Consider the following 18,493-nt stretch of genomic DNA (forward strand, 5'->3'; position numbering starts at 1 on the left):
GCTGATATCCTGTTAGCCAGTAGGGTAATTATACAAACTGCACTCCTTCTAAATCATGCCTGTTAAACTTGTAATAATAATAATAATAATAATAATAATAATAATAATAATAATAATAATAATAATAATAATACAGCAGGAAGCTAAAAGACAGTGGCTGCAGGGATGCAGTATGCAAATGTGTGATTCAAATATATAGTATAACGCACACACTCTGTATTGACATTAAACTGCAATGATACAAAATGATCACAAATGTTTGTATTTAAAAATAATGATATAATAAAACAGTGATATGATATAGATGATATACAGTAGCTATGTTTGTTCCCTACAATATGCCGCTGATCCTCCATCTCGAGAGTATGACTGGAGAGCGACACACAGCAGGCCCTCTGCCCTCTACGCTCCCTGTCTGCTGTCGAAGTGGAGGTCTGATAGTGTGTAGTATTTGACAAAGGAAAATGCTGTTCAACAATCTGACTGGCAAACCCATACACTCAGACCAGTGTTGTAGTGGTCACATAATAAGCAGGTACATATGGACCAAAGATAAGGATGCATCACCTATGACATGCCCCTGTTCCCTACACAAGCCATTGCCTTTTACGACTGAATGACACACACACCAATATGTGCTTCCCAAACCTTTTCAAACACTTAACTTCCCAAACGTTTTGTAGCACAGCACATGTTATAAGTTAAGGGTGCAGTGTTCATTCATTTTCTATCATTGAAGTCTGATGTCAACAGATTGTGGTTACTACGGTAGAGAATTACACCAGACAACATGTTATGCTGTAAACAGGCTCCCACAGTACACTACTACACAACACACAACATTCATGCGTGAGATTTATGGAAAAGGGCTCCAGTACTGTCTAGGACACTTGAACTTGAATGGTTGTGAGCGAAATACCCAAAAAGTGCCACTGCTCAATTTCAATACATCAGTAGCACAATTATTCTCTTCTGCTCAGCAATCATACATCTTCCTTGGCCTTCACAAAATAATACAATAAATTGCTCACTGTGGCTTACCTTCAGATAGGCTTCTCAGAAATAACCTATTCTAACTAACACTTCAGGAACTTAATGCATCTTGTTCAAAGCACCATGTAATCAATCTCCTGAAATTGCTGTTGTCACCAGTAGCAGGCAGATCCCTTTTATTTGTCACATTTCTTGTAAACGCGATGATTCCTTCAGGGAAGCAGAGTGTCAATATCACAGGACGGCTGTCTTGTTGAGTAACCACACTGTAAAATTGTCTGTCAGCTCCTGGCAGTTCTATCCTCTGGAGCTTCCAATTATTTACAACCATGTTAAGAGAGAGTGAGTTTAAATTCTACATAAAAGTCATACCTCTTTTAACTGTGACAAGGATGAGCTGATTATGAATAAGTGGGAGAAGGAAAACAGCAAACAAAGAAGGAGCTCTGATTACTTTTGCTCTGAACAGGTTTCTTTACCGTCCTGTATCTTTGAATGAATAAATGTATTGGTTTAGAAATTCCAGGTTCACGCTCCAGAAAGTTTGAGATATTAGTTTCTCCAGTCTTTTCCCCCCAGTACCCTCACAGGTAAATGCTGTAATATTGATTCTGACCACAGCGGAGTTCAAGTTTCATGTGGTTTGTGAATGGCTTGAGAGAGGCACTGCTTCTCTGTAGAGTTTTAAAACCTGTGTATCAGTGTGTTTCTTCATCAGCTTCTTCATGTTCTTCCATGAGTTGGCACCGTATTCAACCAGACTCATTTGAACGTAGCCAGGGATTTTCCATTTTCAGTTTTGACGTTTGAGTCAGTTTACCAAATTCAAAGACCAGTGATTTTATTTATACAGTTCACATGCATAAATTACACAGAAATAGTCTAGGAGTTCTTTCCAGGCATGGTTTATTGAAAACACACCAAATTGATATTCTACAAACCTGTATTTTTTTCTCCTTTTATTTTAACAAGCTGAATACTTGCCGCAGGATATTAGTGAAATTAACATAATACATTCTGTCACTGTGGCATTACTTCTGATCCCTACGAAAGCATGAACAACTTACTCTTCTATGAAATCAATCCATTGTAATGTTTTCTGATTATTATCTTTTTTTCAGGTTTATAATACAATGTAATACAAGGCAAAAACCCACCACCAGTCTAGACTACACTGATAACGCTAAGAGAGATAGAGTGTGTGTGAGAGAGAGAGAGAGAGAGAGTGTGAGGGAGAGAAAGAGAGAGAGTTATATTATATAAAACACATTGTTAATTTGTTTTCTTTTAATCTACCATGAAAAGTTTAAGGCACATGATAGTTACAAACACATTTGCTACTAAGTAGTACAGTTACTTTATTTGAACGATTTTGATCAGTGATATATCTACATAGGTAGGTCTTGCTCATCCTTGTTTTTTTGTTTTGTTTCTTTTTTTATTTCCAGCTGCACCTCGCCAATGTTCCTTCACAGCAAGATTTATCAGTACAATTAAAGTACAGTTTATAATATATTTAGCAACAACCCCCCGGCCCTTATATATATATTCCATATACATAGGTATATATATATGGAATACAATTTCAGGCCCTTTGGTAGTAAAGTATACTGCGAAATAGCAGCTAGGGATAGACAGAGATGGAAATCTGATGAAAGCACACAATATAAATATTTCAATGTGGGTTATTTTCTTTTTTTCAAATTAAAGTTAGTATTGTAATTCTAGTAATATACTTCTTTGTAAACATATTGTAAAAATACAAGCTTTAGAAAGTCACATCACATAGAAAATAATACTTCAAAGCAGGCACATGCCAGTCTCCTTGTAGAATCACAAACTGACCAGTCCTGGATTTCTGTGCTGCACGACTGACTGCCGCAGCCTCAAGCCCCCCACATTGCTTGCATTAGGTTGTATAGCTACAACCAAAAAAATGGAGTACCGCCATTCAACTCAATCTATATCTAAAGAGTATTTTGATTTTTCTTGGCCTGTATTTGAAAACAGGATCTTTCTCATGTTAACAATCTTTGAAACATACCCCACAACGCAAAAAAAAAGAATAAATAAAAGCGAGGAAGTTTGTTTCCAGCTTTGCAAACCTGCTAAAACTGCCTCTATCTTTTTCAGGCTGATTCCTAACGGCTTACAGCATTGTTTCCTATGAGAACTGGCAGTTAGAAGAACATATTATTTAACATCTTACATTTTTTTTCTTTTTTTTTCATGCTTGCTTTAAAGACTTAAAAAGATGCATTAGTAAATCAGAGCACAGATACGTCAAATAGTCTTAAGCGAGTCAGCATAATGGCAGTGAGATGAGAGAATTCAATCATATCGGCATCTCTAGTCTGTCTATCCCTGCCGCAAATGCCTTGTCTAATAAACCGTTTGTCTTACTTTATCCTGTCCCCTCCGCCCCCACCCCAAAGATTTTGGCAACCAGGTTATCGATTGAAAATGTATTTGTTTTTTGTTTTTTTGTTTTTTTTAAAGGAAAGTAGTACATAATATTTTTTTGACTCGTGGCAATACAAAATATAAATCAGTGATCGGCATGTTCCCACAGGTTGCCTACATACCGTTAGCTGAAGCAATTCTATTTTACAAAAATGGCAAATCCTTATCCACTGTATGTGCTTCCCAAACTTTCTGGTATGGATACACAGATCACAATGTATAAAGACTAATTAGAAGTATTTATAATGCTTTTTTTTGTTTGAGTTTTTTTTTCAGTTTTTCTTTTTTTAATCTTAATATACATTTATAAAAACCAACAAAAATATAAAATGCTTTAAAAGGTAAGTTTTGACAAAGGGAACAGGACTTTTCTTTTCCCCTTTCTCCATTACTTAGCACCCCCCCGCCCCCTGCTCCAAATACCCAACAACGCAGGCTATTTATGCACAAAATTGAAGTATTTTTTGACAGTTTAACACAAAACATAAAAGCCGGTTCGTGAAGAGATGTGCAAAACCAACGAGGAACCAGGATATCAACAATCTCCAATATGCTTTTTTTTTTTTTAAACCATAGCGGGTACATGATAAGTCTTCTCTGAAGAGAAAGTCGACCATGTCTAAGAAATCTGTTAAGCACTGTTAGTTTTTGCTCGCTCACCACATTCAGGAAACGCAAGATCGCACATGAACGCTTTCCAAATTACACTACGATTTCACACGTTCCTGGCCTTAGTGAAAGATTTGTGTTTTCCCGGTTCCGACAGAATGTAAACACCTTCCACTCTTTGCACATGTAACAGATCTTTTTGTCAGTACAAAACAGTTAAACACTTTTTTTGTAGTACATGAAGCATATTTAAGAAGCCAGCATGTGAAAAACAGCATAAGCATTACCCATTTCAACTTCCCTCTACCACCCTTGTGCTTTCTAGACCCCAACTCAATCCACAAATAAATATTCTTCTCCCTAAATCCATCAAACCAACACTCACCCTCACAATCCTGAAAAACTGTAACAAAAAAGAATAAAAGAAATACCAACGGGGAAAAAAACACTTTAAAGTTAAATGAAAAAAAAAATGCTCAAAATCAATATAAACTAGTGTTTCAAAATTTCAAACAAACAAAACAAAACAAAACAAAAAAAAGCTGACCAGCCCAGTGTTCCATTGGAGGCTACTGCCGATTACATTAATAAAATAAGAATTTCAATGTGTGTGTTTGTTTCAATCAACCACTTCAATAATCTTCATTTCCCCTTCACTACGACCTTCAAACCTCTTGCATTTACACCGATCACCTCCTGGACAACCGCAAATTCCACCTACAACATGAGAGCTCACTTCAGGGTTAGGGTTGTTACGTCCGTTGGGAATGTAGATATGAGAGGAGTAGTTATTTTCTTTTCTTCTAAATTCCATTTGCAGAAAAAAAAGCAGGACAAGTTGGCTTGCTGAATGATAAAAAGTTTGTTTTTAAAAAGTCTGCCGATGTCTCAACAGCAGTGTGACCTCCGTGTCTAATGGCAGTGGTGATAAATGAGATCCTCTTCTAACTGAGATGTTCTGCTCTTGTATATTTCTAAGCCTGAAAGGAGAAACGACATCATCGTGATTAAAAACATTTTCGGTGTAAGATTCAGACATGTCAGTGAATCTCTGAAGCATAGGGCTAGACTAAATCAAAACCATGACCACCCACAAGCCACAAATTACGAGGTTGTGTATCCTATCACATTTTGATTTATAAATAGTATAAAGTGACTTCTAACAATATATTAAACCACAATCAGGCATACATTTGTACTTTGTGATTTGCAGGTAGGTCAAAGTCAAACCCTTAGCTTCAACTTCCAGTACCTTGGGTGTCCCTATTTAAAAGAATTAAAGCTATTTTTAAATTAAATAATACCCACACCCATTGGATTGTTTTTACTAGACATTAGATCTTACATTTGCTTTATAGCAAACCATAAAGTGATAAAATAATAATTGATTCATCAAAAATGTAACTGATGCGATTATCTTTTCGCTGCCTTTCGCATCATGAAAAAGCCTTTTGTAATGGATCCAAATCAAATGAAATATTTTAATGAGCATGCTTTGACAGTGACTGATAGTGACTGGGAGAGGTAATTATGATTTTCGCAAATGGAAACAAAAGTGCAAATTTAATGTAATCATTCATGTGTTGATGGATTATATGAAATTAAATTTAAAGGAATCTTGTCCATAAGGGAATCATGATCAGGGCAGCAAAAGGACGCCAACATGCCTCTCTCACAAAAGTATGCTGTACAACTTACCTGCTCTTCAGCTGCACTTAAAATATCTCACTGAAAAACATACTTGTAGGATCATCGAGGCCATTGACCTAATAACCAATTGTCTTCCTAGGAAATGAGTCAGAAATGGTCCCTTCCCTAAACATTCAATACCCCCTCAAACTAGTGGGCTGAGATGACCAGGGAAAGTAATGCAATGGTGTAATGGGGGGGTTGTTCAAAACCAAAAGAAAATGATGACTGGCAAATGCTTGGTTGGGTATCCGCATGGGATGCGACACGTGAGACAGTCTTGCGCTGGATATAGCAGGTGAAATACAAGTTAAAAGATAGTTATTCCATCATACTCTTTGCAAAGCCAAAGCGAGAGCCAGTACCACTAAACCCGAGCCGTCAGCTACAGCTGCAGGAAGCAGCCCAACAGAAACTCTGCATCCAGACAGCGATTAATTATTTATCGTGAGAAGCCAGTGTTATTCCTGTCTGTAAACAGAGCATGCCTGCAATGCAAGTAAGGTGAGCAAACAACGGGTCCTGCTTAACTGCTTCAGACTTGTAAACTTGTAAAATGTTTAATGTCAAAGTTAACATATATTTATTCATTAATAACAACAATGAAGGTTTCTCCAAAATGCCACTCTGTGTACAACTCTGGTGTACAGAACATAGTGCTTCAGAAAATAATCAAAATTAGTTCATTTAAAGGCCACAATGGGCTCAGATTAAAATGAGGTCTCTGAAAATATAGGATGGTGTGTTATTAATTCACAGCCAGAGAAACACAGTATAATGTGGGGCCCTGGAGGGATTGTTTCTTGTTTTTCTTTGTAACCACAAACAATAACTGGGCCTTGCATTGACACATTTTATGGAGCAGACACTTTACACAAGAGGCTATACTCTCAGTTGTACTCCAGACTGCTTTTGCTTCCATTATAAACCTCAGAGGGGCCCCAGAATTAAGGTTTAAGGCAAAAAAAAAATGCTACTGAGCTGGCGTTCCTGTAGCTGACAGCTTTGGGTTAAGCGGCTCAATAAGCACCAAAGTAAGGGAATAAACAAACAAAAGCTAGAATAAAAAAAACAAACTCTTCTTGGCGAAAGACCAAGGAAGACCTACCATGCATGCAATCAGACCCAGGAGTCAACAGGCTGAGGTTTTACGTCACAAGCATCCACCAGATTCACTGAGGGCCTGTTACTCCTGAGAAAGTTTTTCCTATTTGTGTCATTCTGCAGCAACAGGGAAATGGTTAACAGCAAAACAAGAGTTAAAAGAACAAGAACAAAAGGGTGGGGAGGCTCCATAAGAAAAGTGTAAGGCAGTGTTAGTTCAAACATTACAGAAGCTGTAAAAAAAAATAGTAATTATAAAATTAAGGCATGCAAAAAGAAAATTAAAAGGCCACACAAACAAAACATTTTGAGCTGAACGTTTTGAGTGCGACTGGGACACTTGTCTCTCAGGGTAAAGCAGGCTAAGCGGATAGCTGGCTGCTGCGCTGTGGTCAGCTGACACAGGAGGACGGGAGAGAGGAAGAATGCTGACCAGCTAAAGGACTTGTTTCAGAAGCACTTGGAACTCAGAAAGGCATTTCAGATTCATTGAATGATATCTTTATCTGTGTGGATATGCATTTACATATCGCCAAGGCAATCTTCTTCTGAAAGTTTACACGATCTGCTGAAGTACAGTAGCTACTGATGAGGTTTACAAAAATCTGTACACATATAAAGTATACGGATAGTTAATAGTGTGTAGTAGTGTGGAAGAGAGACAGCATGCAAGGTTAGTTCCCCTTGTGGTGCATGTTGCACCTTGCACCACTGGCAACAGCGTGGTAATGGTGTGATATAATGGCAGCAAACTATAGTAGTTTTTTGGTGCCTTGTAATATACAATTCATGCTTGTGGTGGACACAGATAAAAAAAAAGAGGTATTTAAGCAGGAGGGTTTTTTCCCCCAAGGTATGACTTCCTAATAGTTCAATTAATAGCTATCAATTAATTTATTCTTCCATCTCTCTAATTCCTGTCAGGCACGTCTAATTTATACAACTTTCAGGAAGTTCCCAGCTGGAACTGTAAATAATCATGAATATTCCAGCTGATCAGCACGCAGGCCGTTTTCAAAGACGAGAGGTCATTTATATCAGAAAGGAAAAAAGACAAAGGGGGGGGTGAGTCTTAATCAACGGATGATTAATGACTTTTAAGACCGCAAAGCTTTTACACAATGATCTTGTGTTTTACATCTGCAGGAGGTAAATTATTTTACCTCATGTGTGCGATGCAAGGGTCTGCAGATTGCAGGAGTTAACTGGCAGAGGGAATTAATTAGTGTTGATTCATTGTGGGGGGTGTAATGCTTTGTGAAGATTTTTGTCGGTTTTGAGAGGGTCAGCATTTTTTCTGGTTCAGCTTTACTTCTGAGGGCCTGGCTGGGGACAGTGCAGAGTGAAGAGATGGGCAGGGAGTCGGATCATCTCCACTCATTGCAAACAATGGGTCACTGCCTCACTTCACTGTTAGCTCTCAATCCATTACCAGATGCAATGTCTGCTTAGTGTCTGCTTCCAGTGTGTGTCTCTGCTGCATCCAACCAGATACACCAGGCCTAGGGACCCTCATTTACACAACCACAACTAAAAGGAAAATCCATGAAAACTAGTTGTGTATCAGCAAAAATATATATTTAAATATACACATTGACAAATCATACAGAAAGGCCTCAGGGTAAAAGATGGAAGTGGTCTGTTGAATGATGTTCTGAGACAGTGCGTGTGTGTGTGTGTGTGTCTATGGCTGACCCCAGTGCCTACGGTTACCTTTAAAGGTTCTCGCTCCGTCACATCTCCCGAGCCATCACCAGTCTTGTATTTGCTCTCCTTGTCCCTCTGATCAATAGTGGAGTAGCCATCTGAGGAGAGAGCACAAGTTTATTACACCTTTACGACAACAACATGCCTGTCAATGGAGCAGTTTATAGGAACATTGCTTAAATAGGTGTACTTTATTTGGATACAGAATATTTTCAAAATGTATAACAGCATTACAAATATACGTAGTTTTCCACTTTTGTCGCAATCTGTGGAATTAATAAATAACAAAGGAGACTTCAGGCAGCTTTACCCAAATACCTTGTTAATAAATAAAACGAATGTCTAAATCAATAAAAGCACCAAAATCTTAAATTGGTATGATGTAGCCTCCTACAGCAGAAGGCAGTTCATAGATAGCGTAGGCAATGGTTCTGCTGAATGTTAGCCTCGATGCATTAGAGGACCCCTTTCTGGAGTATCAAATCCCAGCTGTGTGCTCCGCAGCACCCCCTAACTACACAGGTCCCCCCAGAGCCAGGCCCTCAATCCCCACCCCGCCCCCTCTCCTCCCAGACCGCCCCAGGCCACCCCCTCAGAGCAGGGAGATCCGACGAGGGCAGGCTGCTGACAGGCAGTAATAAGCAGTCAGAAAGAGCTGAGTGGAGCTGGGCAGCCTGCCCCTCAGGTCAGGTAGATTTCAGTCAGGAGCAAAGCATCACCACTCAAACTGTCCTCCCGACTTCCCCTCGGCTCAGGCTAACGAACCGCATTCCAATTAGTGTCAATCACAGGTCTTCCAAGGGCTCCCGTTGACTGAGAAATGAGACGGAACAACCAGGGGATCCGAACAGAAGCCCGTCAGAAAGGCACTTTGAACCTGAGGCAAGATCTATAAAAGGCACATACAAACTGCCATGACATACACCAGCGTTACGGTGTGGTGCTGTCCAAGCAGCTCTGACAGATACTATGAAAGGGATTGAAATCGGTCTTTCATGTATAGTTAAAGCAGTTATAGCAAAACAAGTCCCAGGTACAAAGAGAGGGGGGTAAAAGTGTTTGTTTCTACTTACAGCAACATTTGCAAACACTTTTCACTGTCCTGTAATAAATTAACAGGTTTTCAAAGCTTTTAAAAACGCTTAAAAACATGTCTACTGTAAGCCCACTGTGATACAAAACATCTTGTTAAGAGAGGTGTCTTGCTGACAGCATCATTAAAGAATGAAAAGAACACAAACTCTACAAATGTGTTTATATAATTTTGATAATGAGACAAATACTGTCATTTTAAAGAAGAAGTAACATGGCTTTCTGAAACCATATTTTCCATTTCCTATGCATTTGCTCATCTGAAAGCACACTGGGGTTTGCATTTCGTTCCTGAAGTCATGCAGGTTCGGTCTTACCTGGCCCGAGCTCATCCATTGGAATCACATCCCCACTGCCAGATTTCTTGTTGCCTGCAAAGTATTTATATTCTGTTTTCAATTCGCGGCCAAATGCACATTTTCAATTTGTCAGATTAGGGAATAATTTAATTTGTCCTCTGTTTTCCTTTTTGTAAAATGTTTTGTTCAAATTCTGTTTTGCCTTTTCTCTCATTTATCTGCCCTGGGATCTTTAATATTTTACCAGTAAAACTCAGCAGTGTAAAGGTGGGACTGATTATCTCACAATGTACAGAGTAATGCACAATGTTCATCTGAGAAAACTGTGTGAACAAAACCAAACCAAACCAAACCTGTGAAGCGCTGTCATGCATATGACGCCCCTGTCAAAGATGTTCTGTAGGTGGGCTGCTCCAAATTACTTTTTTTTTTCTTTTCATACCATGTGATTATTTTTTTTGAAGACACACAAACCCAGCTTTTGGATCTCTCAGAGGTTAATCCAATTCCTGACCTGGCTTACAACGTCAAAGAATAATCATTCTGTTATCATCACAGACGCTGACATTTAGCAGAAGGAAGCATGTGGAGACAAAAAGGCCAGGCCAAATAATAATAAAGAGCGATGGGGCGAGTGTGGAAGGCTGCACTGTGTTCAGAAGAGCAGGTGTAGACAGACAACATGGAACTATGAACTCTAATACCACTGATGTCAGGTCTATAGGGCGAGAATAGAAAAAAATCTGTCACTTTCACACGTCTCCAAGGTATTTCTTTAAATTGTATTTTTAAAACACACAGTGTGTAAACTTGCCTCCCACCTAGGGCAGCATAAGGTGATTATTTTATTATTCAGATTGTGTTTTCTGAGAGGGTAGCCTGACACCAGCTTAGGTGATTAACACTTAAATTGAAGTACAGCTGCAAGCATTGCAATTTAATTAACCGCCGCACCGCTACCTGGCGTCTAAGCCTGACTGCGGGACTGCAAAAACCCGACAGCGTACGAACAGGAAGATCAAGTCAAGAACTCTCTCTGGTCGACCTGTAGTAAACCCATTCCCGATAATCGAACGGCTGTTTCAGGCAACTCTGCTCCCAGCGCTGCACAACACAGAATACATCACAGAGAGCCATGCAACATTTCCGCCAGAGCCACAGCCTGGAAGTGCAACTGTCACCAGACTACAAAAGACTGCATTGTGACCTTCTCTACCAAAGCTGTCTATTTGTTCAGTGTTTTTCTGGAAAATGTAATCTGAGCATTATTATTATTTATTTCTTAGCAGACACCCTTACCCCAGACCATTTACAGTTGTACTGCTGAGTAGAGGTGGGCAGCCGGTACCACCCAAAGAGTCACTCACCTTGGCTCTTCTCCATCAGTGGCAGGGTTGTGTCGTCATATCCCGGTTTCCCACTCTTGGATCCTTTGGGGAGAGCAGCCGTGGTCAGCTACAGAGAGAGGAGAGATGTCAGAGTCTGAGATACAACAGCTTAACGGCCCACGGCACCGTTCTTTAGTCATCCATCACAGTCTCCTTAGCCTGGCCTTCCAAACTGTAGCCCTTCCATATCCATCCCATTGCACGACTGTCTTTGCACCTGCCCTGCTGTCTCCTGCTCCTTTATTACAGTTTATTTTCTTTAATAAAGCTAAGTGATGGGCTGGAAACAAAAGAGCTGCAGGGCAAGTGGAGTGTGAGAGCGAGCGCTAGCCTATATTGGAATTGTGGGAACTGTTTTATTGGATTATTAGGGGGATCAGTTACTGATAACCTCATGAGTAAGATGAGCCGCGCTGTCCTCTCTCTCGTAACCTTCCGGTGATGTTCTCCTGTGTACCTGGAAGTGTGTCTTGTTCCAGCCATCCTTGTTGAGGGTGTTTCTCAGCTCTTTGTAGCTCCACACAGTCTGAAGAACGTGAGATGCGGCTTTAGTCTCTCGTGGAGATTGGCTGGATAAGACCGGGGGAGAAAAGGAAAATAGGAAAGTTAAGAACAGAGGCAGAGAAATGACTTGGTACAATCAACTTTTGATCAAAGAACATGGCATCCTAAAACAAAACCTGGGGGCTGATTAAAACTCAGACCCTCAGACTGCTAGTTAATTGTATAGCTGTAAATGTACTTTTTAATCTGAAAAAAGTATCCAAGGAATAAAGAGATATCAAATATTCACAAAGAATTTACACGTGGTATAAGAAATTAGAAATTTGTTCTTGAAGGCAAAAAGAGTGTTGTACAAAGACCAATCTCAATCACGCACTGAGCTGAACAGTTCAGAGATTTTATCATTCACATAATATCCTAATTATTCCAATGAATGAAATAACCGAGTTCTATGAAAGAGCCGGGTAATGAAAAGCACAGGAGAAACCAGATTCAAATCTTAATCAATATCAAGAAAGAAGGTTTAGTATCTAAAACATCGCCGCTGCAATAGGAGGGTGTCATAAACCGAAGAGGAGGGTGGGTATCATTTCCTCTTCCTGCTGTCAGTTCATGTGAGGTAAGACCCACATGTGAAAATATGCACAATAAACAAACTCAAGGGTGTTGAGTTGTGGTCCGTCAGATTCGACAAATGAAACATTTACTGTCATTCGGCAGCTCGGCTCATTCAGTCCAAGCAGGGGTGTGAGGAGTCCTACAGTACCTTGTCCTGTTGATGGCCACCAGCTTCTCAATGGCCTGGGCTTGGATGAGGGAGCGGGCGTTCTCCGAGCTGTCCGTCACGATCTCGTGGATGGTGTTGAGTATGGCCACCACGGTATCCTCCTCCAGGTTCTTGGCGGGTCTCTGCTGGCCGCTGGGCAAGTTACTGACCAGGTCCCGCATGGCGTAGCTCCCTGCAGGACACGGACACGCAGCTCACAGCTCTGCGGCAACCACGTTCGCCCACACAGAACTGACCCGTGAGGCTCCTATCATTCCGAAGTGTGACCTTCAGTTTGTGGCTTGAAATACGCAGAGGGGTGCATCCCTCCGACGGAAAGCAGATGTGCCTTTCATTTTGTATTCATCATCGATTTAACTTTAATGCCAATACTGTGTTCTACTCAGAGTGGGTCAGCGTCGGAGGCGAAAGGGAGGTGGTGTGATCTTACCTATGAGGTCCTTGTTGCGCCGGTCGATGGACAGGTTTCGGAGGGCGATGGCCACGGCACGCACCACCTTGTCGGAGTCGGACCGCAGCAGCTCCACCAGGATGGGCAGCCCCTTCTCCTTCCGCACTGTGGCTCTGATGTACGTGGACCACTGTTCGGGCAGGACAGAGGGATCAAAACCGTGCCCACTCTGCATGTGAACTGGTTAACCCTGAGAGAGCTGTTGCTGGGCAGTTGTCTGGTGCACCTTACAGTTTTTTGTACACAACGCAAGAAAGGCACAGATATCCTGCATGTCGTGCATTTTGTCTCAATTAACCATGATTACAGACTCTAAATATGGCAGCTATTAAAACATGGAGGCTTACACTTAACTTAACATGAAAGCAAACCCACAACAGCCCATACCCCTGAGAAGTAATTAAAACGAGGTGCTGTCTAATTGTGTCCACTGGGTGGCAGCAGTAAGCTTTAACAAAATAATCCCCAAATGACACTCTGGAGATGAAAAGGCATTTGGAAAAAAAAAAACACACAAATCCTCTTTAGGACCAAAGACACGTTAGCTCCTTCTCACAGATTCAAAGGTTTGATGTGTTAGCAACCCAAATTTCATGTTTGTGCTTAAGAATTTAGATCAGCCTGCAGCTTAGTCTATGTAATCACAGCAAATGCAGAATGTCTGTGTTCAGCTGGATAACTCTCTCAGATCTGAGTTACAGGAGCCAGGCAGCTCCCTCTGGCACAGGAAAAGCTTCTCCCCAGTCAGGGCAGGCAGGTGGTAGCTAAGCACACACGTGTCTGCGTTTGGGGGGGTTTAATAACGTTGATTGTGGTGTCTCAGCCCGAGAAATGCCGCTAGAAATGTTCCCGTCTCCATTGAATACGAGAAACTCTTAATTTTTTGGAAACAAACAATCAAAAAAACAGACTGTTTTCTTTACAACACAGAGAGAGGCAAAAGTCAAAACATCTGGGACTTCAGAAAGCTTATGTGACTTGCTTACGAGAAAATTAAAACATCTGCACCATTCAAGCGCTTTTCTTCCTGGACTCGCATACTAAGTGTTTTTGCAGGGTGGCATCACCATAACACATTGATGCATACAGGGCCATATTCATAAAGCATTTATTTCATGCTAGGCTAAAATTTACCACAATGCAAATGCAAAAAAATAATAATAATAAAAAAAAAAATATATATATATATATATATATATATATATAAAACTGTAACTGATTTAAATGGGAAGAGAAACTGCCTACAGGGACAGCTAAATTACCACTGTGAAAGATTAATGCGGCGCTTTGCAGTGCACTGTTGTTTTTTTGTGGGGGAAAAACTGGCGTGAACGTAGCATGATGGGAAATGTTGATTGACAGAGCCCACTATGCCGTGTAAGAGGAGCCACCCCCATCCCCGTCTCACCGTCCACTGTCCCGCGCTGAGGTTCTGCAGAGCCCCGGCTGCGGCCTCCAGCGTGTTGTAGTTCTGGCTCTCGGTGAGGAGGGACAGGTACAGCCTCACCACTTCAGGCTGGTACAGGAGCTCGAACCCTGAGGAGAGGAGCAAGCAGACACAGTCACACGCCAGGCACACAGAAAGGGCCACTGCTGAGGATGGGGAGGTCACATGTGGAACACGCTTTGGTGTATGTTACTTGCTATCGTGACACTTATTAATCCCCACACCCCCATCCCCTCCCACGTAAAAAACAAAAAAACCCTACGCCACATCATTAGTGTACACTGAGGTGCCGCACCCTGTAAGAACGGAGGAACAGCCACTCAGCGAGACAGAACACACACTGTGAGCTCAAGTCAATCTCCTCAGGGAAGATAGACCACTGAGTGAGGCTGCTCTGAAGGGGGATTGGACCTTCATCTCTCAGGTGAACTTCGGTGCAATAAGGCCTCTTTCTCGAGCTCAAACCAGCCTCTTTTACATCGTGAGTTGGTGCCAGGGCAGCCTCATTGTAACATTTTTCAGAGCTCGCAGGGAAAGAGAGAAGCCCCCCATGGCCAGGGAGAATGAATTATCCTTTTGCCCTCTACATCAGCACCGCCTAACAGGACAAGGTAGCTGACGCTCACTGACAGGGTGACAATTACAGCAAATCACTTCCCAGAACTGTCACTCAAGCAGATTTCAAGCACGGGGGAAATGCACATTGCCACTCCAGCCAGGGGACTCTTTTACCAGCCTGCAAAAACACCCCTCGTCTACTGTACAAACAAGATCCACTTACTGCAAGGACAAAACGCAACTGTAAGCGGTCACAGATAACTAAAAGTTATTTTCAAGGAGTATAGTAGCTATCCTTCTTTTAGAGCAGATTCCTACAGGTTGAAACATAAGCAAAGGAAGTTGGGCGCACTACTGTTTTTTTTTTTTTAATGAATGACATCTATTTAAAAATACATATATCTATTATATAAAGTGCTTTTTTTACTTTAATAACTCACTGGAGAGAAAAAAAAAATCGCTCTTTTGTTACTGTGTCTAAGTAATGAATTTTAAACCGTCAATAATTTACTTTTTTCCCAGGCAGGCGTAATTGCACTGTCAGCTTTCAACTGTACAGATGGGAGCCCGTATTGAATGGTGTTTATACTCAAGGTGACCTGAAGCAATATTTAACATCTTAGGGGAGGTGTTGCAGGGAGGTTGCTCATTGGGCTAATGCATAAATCAACCATTTGACTGTGGAGAATTCGCATGGCTCCTCCCAGTGCCTTATTTATCATTCCTCTGAAACTGCAGAGTTTAGGAAGCTGATGGGTCTGTGATGCAAACCACTGAATTTGGACTGAGGTTTGGTAGGCACAAAGCTTGCGTAGAAACTGAGGGCCCTCACTGTACTGCAGGGTGCAACAGAAAAGAAACAATGAAAAAAGATCGCTCTTCTCTGAGGGGAACTGCTGTGTTTATTCACACAGGTGAGAGAGACCCAGTAATCATCTGATGGATTTTGTACAAATTATTTTTGCTCAGAGCATTATCACTGTGGTGTATTTCTTTAATTGTCACATTGCTGGCAGCCTCCTAATGACACAATTCCCATTTTAGTTAACGTGGACGAAAACCAAACCGCAAACAAAACAAAAACAACTTAATAACTGCTTAATCAGACCTCACCAGAATAGATGTTTTTTTTTTAAACAAAGATAAGCAAAAAGTCTACTAAAATGAACACCCCAGAGTTCCAAGGTTTTATTTATTTTTAGCTGAAATGACGACAATGAGAAAGTAGGTTATTTTGAAAATGTCTCAGTTCATCGAAGATGGACCTACTGTACCGTACTATATCGTGGCAACTACATCATAATTGCAGAAGTAACAGAGGGTAAAAAAATGGGAATACAGTGTGCGAGGTATCTGACCGCACAGACACACAGGTAGAAAGCAGCACTGGAGCCGAGGCCTGCTGGCACACATTCCCAGCCATGACCGTTCCTCAGTCCACGCCTGGAGACACGCCTGCTACCGCACCGACAGAGCTGCATTTTTGCTGCACGGCTGCCCTGCCCCCTGGCTCTTCCCCGTGGAGATGAACTTTAAAAGCCTTGCATGAGAGTCACCCACTCCTCCACACGCACCGAGGCAGAGACTGCTTTCTCACTGGAGGAGAAAGGACACTACAGCTGAGCCCCCCCTGTCAATTTACAAAACCTGTGAGTTCTCCCCTAATTTCTTCTTCCTTCACAAAGGATGCCAGTGTGTTTCTTACTCACTTGGTCTTTAGCTGGTAAAGTGCTGCATGTAAGCAGTTTTCTGTTTCATTTCAGGAAACCCAGAAGCCCAGCTTGGCGTTTTTTCACTTCTAAATCTGTTGCTCACACCCATAATTTAGATGAAGCTGCAGCACAGGATGTGGGGAAGCCTTTGCCCTGCTCAGCCTCAGCTGGCAGCTGCTCCCCATTTTAATTTTTGTTTTAACCCCCCCACCCCAGCCGGCACCGCCGCATTATTCTCCATAACTCTTCATGAGTGGATGGAATCCCGAAATGCATTCACTTAAAGAGGGGCTCGTTTTCAGTTTCATTATAAGTCCAAGATGCTCTTTAATTACTAAAGATGTATCAATGCACAAAAAAAACAAATCCCTTATGCAATTCCTTAGGGAGGACTTAATTCCAGTTGAACTGATTTATGAAATGACATTTCCGAGCCAGGGACTTAGATAAGTCCCCAAAAGCCCTTTCCTAAGAGCGAGAGAGGAAAAAAAAAAGGCAATTCACATTTTCCCCTCTCAGAAAGCTATCTGTGAAATACATAGCCAACCCACTGCTGAAACCCTGCTCCAAATAAAACAGCTGTTCGATAAGTGTAATGCACAGTCTGTGAAGGAGTGCCGGAGCACTGTAATCAGACACAATTGGCTGTGGAAGTCAGCTGGAGATCCAATACCCAGAAAAGGAAATATAGACTAGCAAAATTAAATTAAATATACTTTTTAAAGTATAGAGTAAAAGAGTAAAAGTTTTTATACTCCCTGGCCCCTTCCCCAAACCACTCATCAGCAGCATGCAGTGACTATAGCTGAACCACTAGTCAGGTTATTATAGAGGATAAAGACAAGAGCAGAACCACGATCTGACCTGAAGTTTTCACTGCAGATTTCACTGACCGGTTGTTAGCAGAATATGAACAGACTTTTGTGAGATATCCCAGGACTATGTTATAGTTATAGCATACACACTAAATAAAGTCAGATGAGAGGAATGCTTCTGGATTCAAACATGTCCAGAAGAACACTTTCCCAACACGCACTACCTGTGAAATTGAAGTGAACCAAAAGGACTTTTAATTAGCATTGATGAAAAGCTCTTAAAACATGACATGAATTCAAATTAGTATTCTTCCCCCTCCTCCAAAATATTTTATTATAATATTTTAAAAGTGAACGAGTCATAAAGTTGTTGGTTATGAGAATTAACAGGCTCATCAATTAATATTAAAGTAATTGGGTTGAATTGGCTTCATTATTGACTGTAATTAATACAGAGGAGTCAAATTCTAGATGGTGTTGATTAGTAACACTAAGATGATTAATCAAATCGGTCCCCCACTCCTTCTGAATTCAAGGCCACACTGTCACAAGAAGCGCAGCAGACTCCTGACGTTTGCGACACCTTCAGCCCATCTGCAGACAAAGCCTCGCTCTTCCGTTCTGCACTTTAAGCTACTCTCCCTCCCTCTTTCCTCAGTGCCGTACAGTACAGTGTGACTGCGGTTTTCACAGGGAGATCTAGGACGGACGTAATAAGAATAAATCTTTGGCATGCCTTGTTTGGATGTAGGGAGAGCCAGCAAAGACGGTGGGGAAAGGATCGGTTTCCTGATAATGACACTGGCCTGTACGGGGCCTACCTTTCTGCTATAGTGGAAGAGCATTTTTGGAGGAGGCCACCGGATTACTAATGA

General features: G+C 41.3%; 1 protein-coding gene across 15 annotated transcripts in view; it reads right to left on the reverse strand.

Moving 5' to 3' along the window:
- Positions 1–1,882: 1,882 nt before the first annotated feature.
- arvcfb (ARVCF delta catenin family member b) overlaps positions 1,883–18,493 on the reverse strand; it is a 163,811-nt gene continuing 147,200 nt past the window's right edge. For 7 of the 15 annotated variants that reach the window (XM_066690103.1, XM_066690098.1, XM_066690099.1 and 4 more), the window contains 9 exons: positions 14,495–14,622; positions 13,066–13,216; positions 12,615–12,807; positions 11,736–11,913; positions 11,324–11,411; positions 9,975–10,028; positions 8,572–8,663; positions 6,863–6,975; positions 1,883–5,045 (listed from right to left, as the gene is read on the reverse strand). In XM_066690103.1, coding sequence (XP_066546200.1) covers positions 6,874–6,975; positions 8,572–8,663; positions 9,975–10,028; positions 11,324–11,411; positions 11,736–11,913; positions 12,615–12,807; positions 13,066–13,216; positions 14,495–14,622 — 986 coding nt within the window. In that variant the 3' untranslated portion in view covers positions 1,883–5,045; positions 6,863–6,873. The remainder of the gene's footprint in view (positions 5,046–6,862; positions 6,976–8,571; positions 8,664–9,974; positions 10,029–11,323; positions 11,412–11,735; positions 11,914–12,614; positions 12,808–13,065; positions 13,217–14,494; positions 14,623–18,493) is intronic. The other 8 variants (XM_066690102.1, XM_066690101.1, XM_066690112.1 and 5 more) reach the window with 5 other exon arrangements.

The sequence above is a fragment of the Amia ocellicauda genome, chromosome 17 (assembly GCF_036373705.1).
Source record: "Amia ocellicauda isolate fAmiCal2 chromosome 17, fAmiCal2.hap1, whole genome shotgun sequence".
Classification (NCBI taxonomy): Eukaryota; Metazoa; Chordata; class Actinopteri; order Amiiformes; family Amiidae; genus Amia; species Amia ocellicauda.